This window comes from Curcuma longa, chromosome 21 (assembly GCF_044706935.1).
Source record: "Curcuma longa cultivar G26 ecotype Majalengka, Jawa Barat chromosome 21, ITB_CL_G26_1.1, whole genome shotgun sequence".
NCBI classification, from domain to species: domain Eukaryota; kingdom Viridiplantae; phylum Streptophyta; class Magnoliopsida; order Zingiberales; family Zingiberaceae; genus Curcuma; species Curcuma longa.
In genome coordinates, this window is record NC_133881.1 from 4,714,904 (window position 1) to 4,725,166 (window position 10,263).

Genomic DNA, 10,263 nt, shown 5'->3' on the forward strand with positions numbered 1-10,263 from the left:
GAGCCTCTGTTCACGCGAAGGAGAAGATTAAAGTTAATTAATTAATTATATTAATTAATTAAGGTAAGGTTTAATTAATTAAAGTTAGTTTGATTAATTAAGATTTGTTTGATTAAACTAGTTTAATTAAATTATTAATCTGGTTAATTACATACTAATCAGTTAATTAGTTAAGTGATTAGTGATTATTTTAATTAAAAATTATTTGATTAATGAAATATTATAATTTGTTAATTAATCCGTAATGATAGCCTCTGTTCACGCGAATAAGAAGATTAAAGTTAATTAATTAATTATATTAATTAATTAAGGTAAGGTTTAATTATTTAAAGTTAGTTTGATTAATTAAGATTTGTTTGATTAAACTAGTTTAATTAAATTATTAATCTGGTTAATTACATACTAATCAGTTAATTAGTTAAGTGATTAGTGATTATTTTAATTAAAAATTATTTGATTAATGAAATATTATAATTTGTTAATTAATCCGTAATGATTAGTTTAGTTATTAATTAGTATATATTGAAGGGGTTTGGTTAGATTATGGATTAATAATTGATTAATTAAGTATTGTGATATAAATAATTAATGGATAATTAATGGAAGGATTAGATTGGGTTAATGATTTCGGTTAACCTGTAGTTATGATTTTTGCTAGGTCGTGCGAAGAAGGTGCTAGAGCACCTCGGAGAAGGTCTGCGATTTCACAAACCTTAGCGTTAAAATCTTAGTGAGCGGACAAGGTAAGTACATCTCTCACCTGCAGTATAAGTTGTTTTCGTATTGTTCTTTCGCATGATTCTGTTAAGCTTTACATGACATGATTTCTGTTAAACATGATTTGATTGAAGTATATAGGCATGATTTTGTTAAAACATATGAAAAGGGTAGAATTGCATGATATAAGAGGTAATATATTATAAGTACTATTCACCTGCAGTAAGAGTAGTTTCGAAGTCGTTTTTATGCTTTTAGAATTGATTTAGCATGTTTTCTGTTTCAAGGTTTAGTAGAATTATCAGTTTTAAGTACAAACACGAAAATTTCTGGTTTAAGCATAGAAATTATGTTATACGATCAAAAGTATGTTTAACATTATGTGGTCATACTACAAGAAAGTTATAAGGCTCTCTAATCCAAGGATTTAGAGGTTTAGGCATACCAAGTATTTGAAGAAATGCCAAGCATTGTACTATATGAGTAGAAAAAGGATATTAAGTATTTTACTTTGAAAAGGCTAGTACCCGACTTCCGAGGTTGTCGTAAAATGAATCTAGGTGACCAATTCCGAGGTCTTGGCCCTGGTAAGACCGATGTCTTTACCCTCTTAGGATTGGTGGCTCGCTATCCCAGTCTCTATTAGGGCGCACACTTTGGTACTATGCCTGGGCCCCAAGAAAAAGTTGATTATTATTTTAAAGTATAAGTTATAAGTATTCAAGACAAGTAAAGCAAGCTTTTGTCAGTATTTCAAAGCTTTCAAGTTAAAGCAAGTTTAGTTAAGAAAGTGCATCAACTGCAAATTCCATGTTCAGGTAGTTTCTGCTTAAGTACATGTTTTTATAATTATAAGTCATTTCCTGTTTAACTACTAAGAATACATGCAATGATTTTCGTTGTTTTGTGAGATTATGTATGTACTTACTAAGCTTTGCTTATAGTTGCATTCCTTATACTGCAGATAGAGGTAAAGAAAAGCTTTAAGCGACGGGAGGCAGCAGGAGCAGTGTTCGATGTGTGTGGCGGCGGAACCGCGGATTAGAATAAATAAATAAATAACCATGCTTAGTATTGATTATGTCTTTTATAGTAATCGCTTCCGCATCATAAGAGTTGAACAGTTGTTTTATTTCATTAAGAATAATAATTTTCCGTTATTTTAAGAATATTTCTTTTTAAAATTTATCTATGGAAATTTTTATTTAGGATTTAATAATACTAAAGTAAGTAGCATCCCCTATATGTAGGAAGGGGGATGTTACATACACGCAGCCTGATCTTTTCACACCTTCACATGAAGCAAAAAGCACACACCCTCCACTATGTGCCTCTCCCTTGTTATATCTTGGACGCACTTGTACGAATGTCCAAGCCATTCGTGCTGTGTAGAAACTGCACTTCGTGCAGTAACTGCAAGCAGTTGCAGCAACTGCTAACAGTTTGATCATAAATAATAAATTCTTTGACAACAAAATAAAAAAGTTTAGAAAGCATTTCAAGGTTAATTAAATATTAGAGTATATTTTTTAAGAAAAAGCTAATAAAGGCACTATGATTCAACCTGTTATTGTTACACTTAATCAAAACTCTTCAAGATAAAATAATTAACTAAGCGAGCAGTCATATTGCATCATACAATTATGAGAATATCAAGAAATTATTTATGATTGCAAAAGATAAGGAAGAATCTAATGTAAAAAATTAATAAAATAAGTCTTGTGCTACTTGAATTGCGATATTAAGTTGAAACGACATGATTAAAAGGGTTGTGTTAATTTTATCATTATTATAAAAATCACAATAACCACAATTTTATATAATTTAAAATTCATTAATTACATGACATCATCATTCACACACCTTTTACTTCATTAATTTAAATTCCCACACACTTATATAGTCCTTTTACACATACACTTTTTACATGACATCCTTCACACATACACTTTTTACATGACACCGTTCACACAGCTTTTATTTCATTATTTTAAATTACCACACTCATATTTAATTATTTTACTTCATCAGTTCATCCACGCATTCGAAGCTGCAAAATAATAATAAAAACAATAAAAGTTAGTTTAAGAAATACTAAAATATCAAGAGATTTTTAAAAAATTATAAAATTTATTTTTTAAAAAACAAATAATTATTAATTTATAAATTTTGAATCGAGCAGTAATTAAGTACCCGTGGTTGTAACATTCCACGCGGCGTCATCTTTGTCGATCGGCCAGAAGAAGTAGCCAGCGATCTTCTTGCTGCGTGCGTATTCCACCTTCCTCACCACCGTCCACTCATCGTCGTACCCCAGCCAGGTCGTGCCGGCATAGGAGTACGCCTCTCCCCAGGCCTCGTCGTGCACCGCGATCGCGTTGTTGTTTCGGTTGAATTGCACCACCTTCGAGTAGCTCAGCTCCCCGGGAGGCGTCGGCCCCGGCCCAAATCCCTTCGTCGGCGCTCCCACCTCGTGCAGCTTCAGATCGGTCAGCAGCCACGTACGAGCATAGAGTGGCATCCCTAGCACTATCTTCGCAGCCGGCATCCCGGCGGTCATCCACTCTACTACCCCCTCCTCCGCACTAACCCCATTCCCGGTGGGATCGTGCAGCGCTGCGTGGAGCATGGTGGCCTTCGAATAATCCGAGCCTGGCAAGTCGTAAGCCATCACGTTGATCCAGTTCAACGCATTCACCATGTTCGTAACCGGATACTGATGTAACGGCTTATCCTTTGGCCCAACCTTCGGCTTGAACCAAACAGCAGCAGTGAGTGTGAGGACCTTGCCCATGGAGTTGCGCCAATCGGTGACGAGCAGGCCCAAGTTGTCCATCTCCTTCTTGGTGTTGGGGAACTCCCAATCGAGGTCGAACCCGTCGAGGCCGAACTTTTTTGCCACACCGATAGTTGAAACGATGAAGGCTTTGCGGTTGGCGGGGTCATCAGCGAGATCCGCGAAGATGGACGGGTCTCCGCCGATGGAGATGAGGGCCTTAACGCCGGGGGACTGGCCGTGGGCGGCGGCTATGAAAGCGGGCAACATGCGTTCGTCGTCGTCGGTGACTATGAGCTCGAATGAGGATGGGTCGACTTTGAGGGAGGCGTAGAACAGGTGGGTGAAGACAGAGAATTTGATATCGCAGGGAGGGAGGGAATCAAATTCCGAAGACCGCCAGTAGCCCGCTCGTATCGATGAGGACGCCATTGCCGATGAGCGAGTAAGCAAGTAGCTAGCTGATGAATTAGGAGCGATGAACTACGATTCCTTTTATAGGGAATGTGCAACATTAATTAATAATTAAAAAAGACTTAGGTCAATAATTAAAAAATATAAGAAAATTTTAATTTTAGGAGTGTGACATTAATTAATATACCCTAAAAAATACGTAAATGAAACATGGTCAATAATTAAATAAAAAGTGCGACATTAATGAATATATCTTTTAAAAAAACTTAGTCGGTCAATAATTAAAAATAAATAAATATGATATATAGATAATAAATAATGAGAAATTTTATTTTAGGAGCATGACGTTAATTAATATACCTTTAAAAAAAGACTGACTTACTTGGTCAATAATTAAAAAAAATATATGATAGCAAAATATTTGACCATGCATTAAAAGAGATACATATATATCAAAACAATTTTAAAAAAAATAATCAATCTCACGCTCTATAACAAGGATAAATACAAGTAATAAATAGTGGACTTATTATTTTAAGGGTTCCTCTTCATTGTTTAATTTTTTTTATACTCGTGGAGTTGGAAACAAAATAATAAATTTGATCTTATGATTTTCGAGTAGTTATGTAGTCAGAGAGAAATAACACCATCCACGACTATGCCTAAGTTGGAAGAGAATAATAAACTTCATATCACGACTCCTAAATCCCGTAGAGTCAGAGATTAAATAATAAGCTCGATCTTATAATTGCCAATCTAAGTACTTATGGAGTCAGAGAGAGAATAACTCTATCCACAACTATGCTCAAGTCAGAAGAGAATAATAAGCTTGATATCATGACTCCTGAATACTCGTGGGGTTGAAAATAAAATAATAAATTCGATCTTATAATTTCTGAGTACTTATGGAATTAGAGTGAGAACTCTATCCACGACTATGCCCATTGAAGACCAAGAGATTGCTGTTGAAGAGATCTTTAAATTTGCTTTTAGGATATGTTAGATCTATATTAGCCATCACATATAAAATGGGTAAAATATAAGGTCTTCATGCACTCTAATTATGTTTTTATATGTTTTGTAAGATGCATTTTTAATGAGCACACATGTCATCCATCTCATGCTCATAAATCAAAATGTTGTTGCTAGTTTATATTCTAACATACTACTGTGTCAGCCTTTTTCACAGTCATCTGATATTTAAAAAAGCAAAGAATCCAAATTTAATATGTGATGGCAACTGATAAAATGAAATATATTCAGTAACATCCAGGTATATAACCTTTAATTTTTTTTCTAGAAATCCTGGATTGCTGATAGAGTGATAGTAACCCATACTCCAAAGAATTCTCTGATAATAAAAAGTCTTAGTTGGACTCCTTCCACATTCCTTTTTGGCAACAGATCTTTCTGTTCAACAAATAATCGAAGTTATATCATCATATAAGGGTAGTATCCTCATTGAGTCGATGGCCATAAAATCGATGATTCGATGTTGCAAACAGCATGACACAAATCAAATATTATGAGCAGGATGATAATTAACACATGAGGTTTGTAGATATTGCACAGAAAGATATTAACAAGTCTAATAGGAATAGAAGGAAATAACTTCTTGAATACTTAACTTTTGATAGAGGAGGCTTTTTGCCACTGTTAGGAGGATCGAGGGGAGATAATTCAGAAAGGCGATACTCATCGCATCTTTTATTTTCGACGGAGTCGTGATTGTCATTAGTTCTTTCAGTGTTAATCATCGCAGTGCCTTGGCTCAGTTTTTCCATAGACAACGTCAATTTGTTCTGGCCAATACACTGTGGATGATCAAGCTACTAATTCATGAACTGCTGACGTGCACGCTCCTCGAAGATAATCGCCCGAAGAGATGAAGAGACTTGAAAAGTACTCAAAAAGAGATTTAGAATAGCGCCAAGGATAGATCCTGCCAAGCCACTTCGACGCTCAAATTAGAGTTTTTCTTGAGGAAGGAGCTTAAGCACTTGGGGGAATTAGGATTTGATGTGCACATACCTGTGTCTACAGGTATGGACAACCTTTTATAAAGTTGATCTACGAAATATTAACGTCTGTTTAGGAAATATTCTGAAATGCCCGTTCCAATTTTAGAAAGATTCTGATCGTCCATGTCTTTTGGGGATATTTTTCTATTTTTTCAAAAGAAACAGTCTTAGACTCCCCTGATTGCGCAGGCCAAGAGACTCCTGAGATTAAGCAGCCAGGCTCTGAGGTCAAGACTCGACGTCGAGATGGGGTCAGTGCCTGATGCCGAGTGAGCACCGAGACCGGAACTCGAGGTCGAGACTCGAGACTGAGATAGAGTTAGTGCGTGATATTGATGTTGGGAATCCTATGCGATAAAATAAAATTTTTACAGTGGAAATTAGGATCCCTCAAGCGATCCATATGAAAAATCCATACAAGATTAGATCTATGAAATCTAAATCCTATTTAATTTGATATATACTTTTGTTGCGTGCCCTTCACCTATCCCGCTCGTCCAAGGTATATTGGATCTCTTGCACGTTCAAATGTACGTGTCTCTATGCGTATCCACACTAACACTTTTTTACCTTTTTAGAGAAACTTGATTGTGCTAGCAACCTACTTGGGAATTTCAGCCAAGCAAGAAGAGGAAGGGAGAAGAATGAATCATCCACGAGTTTTTGCAAAAAGAACTCTTTTATACTAATGCCATGAATACAAAAGGTTTTTAGCATTTTGTTATTCTTAATCAATGTTTGATTAATCTTATTAATCATGCATGATAACTTCCATGCATGATAACTCCTTTTTTTCTTCAATGCATGATTAATCCACATTAATCATGCATGATGAATCAAAATCCAACTTGGTTTAATTTGAATCTAACTTAAATTCAACTCATACATGATAACTTCCATGCATGTAACTTTTTCTTCTTTATTGCATGATTAATCCACATTAATCATGCATGATGAATTAAAATTCATCTTGGTTTAATTTGAGTCTAACTCAAATTCAACCAACTTAAGTCTAACTCAAGTTTAGGCCATCCAATGAACTTAATTATTCTTTTAGTCAAACTAAAATGAATTCATCTCCAAATAAAGTGTTATTTGTGTGTGACCCAATAGGTTCTTGTAACGTTGGCAATGTTTCTAAAATCTATTTTAGAAACATAAGCAATGAGTGACATTTAGCAATGCATCATTGCTACCCAAGTGACAATAATGTCGAGATCTGACATAACCTTCGTGACTATGATAATTATGACCATGTTCTTCTATCCTCGATATCTAGATTGATCATGAGGCATAGACCGTGTCATCCTCTTATCAATCTTTATGTTTCTTGATCCCCAAGTAGACTCACTCAAGCAAATGAGCTCAATATATCATATTGACTCATTTGAGCATGACCATGCATTTCGTGGTCCTACTCTATCAAGAGGCTGTAAGATGTCACTCCCATTATTTGAGAGGGATAGATCTCATCTACATTACTCACATCTCTCTGCATAATTTGTTACATACCCAGTGATTACCTTTATAATGCACCCTGTTACGGGTGATATTTGACAATACCAAAGTACATAACTCCTTATGTAGGGAACCGTAGTGACTTCAGGTCTAAGGACTATTCATATCAATAGTCACATGAGAAAGTTTATGGTACTCATATAACGATTCATGAAACTTTCTCATAGCGGGTCAATTCAGTATACATTCTCTAATGTATACCCATATGTCAACTTGATATCTCGATCATATCCATGACTTGTGAGATCAATTCATCTAGTTGATCTACATATGCTAGTCTCAACGCATTAACATCGTCCCTGAATATTAATGCTTGATTAGGAATGATTAAGAGTAGTGCTCTCTATATCATATCACTATCGATTCAAATAATCAAAATGATGTAGATTAGAACTAGCTACACAAGGACATTATTATACTTAGTTATTTGATACAAATACAAAGTAAGTATAATAACCAAAAATCTTCCCTTTATTAATAACAGAATATGATACAAAAGCCACATAATTGGCTATAGGGCTACTACTAATAATTGAGTGAGTGTCAAGATCGAAACTCGAGGCTGAGATAGGGTGGCGCGTGATGTCGAGTGAGCGTCAAGATCGAAATTTGAGGCCGAGATGAGGTTGACACGTGATGTCGAGTGAGTGCCACGACCAAAACTCATGGTTAAGACTCGAGGCCGAGATGGGGTCGGCGCGTGATGTTTGTTGTTGCAATCATGCTCATAAGTTATATTTTGATGTTTGCCATCAATAAACTTTAGAGCAAAAAATGAGAAATCTAACTTGTGTGTCAAGTGTGCAGGAAAGTCCTTACAGGGTAAGGCAAGTGCATAAAATAATAAAGACAATATGATTCAACCTATTATTGTAACACTTAATCAAAACTCTTAACCATAAAATAATTAAATAAGCGAGTAGTCCTATTGCATCATACAATTATGAGAATATCAATAAATTATTTATGATTGCAAAAGATAAGGAAGAATCTAATGTAAAAAATTAATAAAATAAGTCTTGTGCTACTTGAATTGCGATATTAAGTTGAAACGACATGATTAAAAGGGTTGTGTTAATTTTATCATTATAAAAATCACAATAACCACAATTTTATATAATTTATTTAAATTCCCACACACTTATATAGTCCTTTTACACATACACTTTTTTACATGACATCCTTCACACATACACTTTTTACATGACACCGTTCACACAGCTTTTATTTCATTATTTTAAATTACCACACTCATATTTAATTATTTTACTTCATCAGTTCATCCACGCATTCGAAGCTGCAAAATAACAATAAAAACAATAAAAGTTAGTTTAAGAAATACTAAAATATCAAGAGATTTTTAAAAAATTATAAAATTTATTTTTTAAAAAACAAATAATTATTAATTTATAAATTTTGAATCGAGCAGTATTTACCCGTGGTTGTAACATTCCACGCGGCGTCATCTTTGTCGATCGGCCAGAAGAAGTAGCCAGCGATCTTCTTGCTGCGTGCGTATTCCACCTTCCTCACCACCGTCCACTCATCGTCGTACCCCAGCCAGGTCGTGCCGGCATAGGAGTACGCCTCTCCCCAGGCCTCGTCGTGCACCGCGATCGCGTTGTTGTTTCGGTTGAATTGCACCACCTTCGAGTAGCTCAGCTCCCCGGGAGGCGTCGGCCCCGGCCCAAATCCCTTCGTCGGCGCTCCCACCTCGTGCAGCTTCAGATCGGTCAGCAGCCACGTACGAGCATAGAGTGGCATCCCTAGCACTATCTTCGCAGCCGGCATCCCGGCGGTCATCCACTCTGCTACCCCCTCCTCCGCACTAACCCCATTCCCGGTGGGATCGTGCAGCGCTGCGTGGAGCATGGTGGCCTTCGAATACTCCGAGCCTGGCAAGTTGTAAGCCATCACGTTGATCCAGTTCAACGCTTTCACCATGTTCGTAACCGGATACTGATGTAACGGCTTATCCTTTGGCCCAACCTTCGGCTTGAACCAAACAGCAGCAGTGAGTGTGAGGACCTTGCCCATGGAGTTGCGCCAATCGGTGACGAGCAGGCCCAAGTTGTCCATCTCCTTCTTGGTGTTGGGGAACTCCCAATCGAGGTCGAACCCGTCGAGGCCGAACTTTTTTGCCACACCGATAGTTGAAACGATGAAGGCTTTGCGGTTGGCGGGGTCATCAGCGAGATCCACGAAGATGGACGGGTCTCCGCCGATGGAGATGAGGGCCTTAACGCCGGGGGACTGGCCGTGGGCGGCGGCTATGAAAGCGGGCAACATGCGTTCGTCGTCGTCGGTGACTATGAGCTCGAATGAGGATGGGTCGACTTTGAGGGAGGCGTAGAACAGGTGGGTGAAGACAGAGAATTTGATATCGCAGGGAGGGAGGGAATCAAATTCCGAAGACCGCCAGTAGCCCGCTCGTATCGATGAGGACGCCATTGCCGATGAGCGAGTAAGCAAGTAGCTAGCTGATGAATTAGGAGCGATGAACTACGATTCCTTTTATAGGGAATGTGCAACATTAATTAATAATTAAAAAAGACTTAGGTCAATAATTAAAAAATATAAGAAAATTTTAATTTTAGGAGTGTGACATTAATTAATATACCCTAAAAAATACGTAAATGAAACATGGTCAATAATAAAAAAAAGTGCGACATTAATGAATATATCTTTTAAAAAAACTTAGTCAGTCAATAATTAAAAATAAATAAATATGATATATAGATAATAAATAATGAGAAATTTTATTTTAGGAGCATGACGTTAATTAATATACCTTTAAAAAAAGACTGACTTACTTGG

General features: G+C 36.6%; 2 protein-coding genes across 2 annotated transcripts; both read right to left on the minus strand.

Moving 5' to 3' along the window:
- Positions 1-2,571: 2,571 nt before the first annotated feature.
- On the minus strand, positions 2,572-3,942 carry LOC141815032 (nod factor hydrolase protein 1-like). Its single transcript, XM_074702991.1, has 2 exons — positions 2,911-3,942; positions 2,572-2,767 (listed from the first exon to the last, which is right to left on the minus strand). Exons 1-2 carry the CDS (start codon positions 3,923-3,925, stop codon positions 2,745-2,747), a joined length of 1,038 nt encoding a protein of 345 aa, XP_074559092.1. The 5' UTR covers positions 3,926-3,942; the 3' UTR covers positions 2,572-2,744.
- Positions 2,572-9,914, minus strand: LOC141815033 (nod factor hydrolase protein 1-like). Its single transcript, XM_074702992.1, has 3 exons — positions 8,883-9,914; positions 8,613-8,743; positions 2,572-2,665 (listed from the first exon to the last, which is right to left on the minus strand). Exons 1-2 carry the CDS (start codon positions 9,895-9,897, stop codon positions 8,721-8,723), a joined length of 1,038 nt encoding a protein of 345 aa, XP_074559093.1. The 5' UTR covers positions 9,898-9,914; the 3' UTR covers positions 2,572-2,665; positions 8,613-8,720.
- Between the last annotated feature and the right edge of the window lie 349 nt (positions 9,915-10,263).

What these genes read in the sequence shown, in the direction of transcription:
- LOC141815032 (XM_074702991.1), bottom strand. Translation starts at nt 3,925, where the DNA reads ATGGCGTCCTCATCGATACGAGCGGGCTACTGGCGGTCTTCGGAATTT. An exon ending in GTGGAATGTTACAACCACGG is followed by an intron (nt 2,768 to 2,910) that starts GTACTTAATTAC and finishes ATTATTTTGCAG; the next exon opens with CTTCGAATGCGTGGATGAAC.
- LOC141815033 (XM_074702992.1), bottom strand. Translation starts at nt 9,897, where the DNA reads ATGGCGTCCTCATCGATACGAGCGGGCTACTGGCGGTCTTCGGAATTT. An exon ending in GTGGAATGTTACAACCACGG is followed by an intron (nt 8,744 to 8,882) that starts GTAAATACTGCT and finishes GTTATTTTGCAG; the next exon opens with CTTCGAATGCGTGGATGAAC.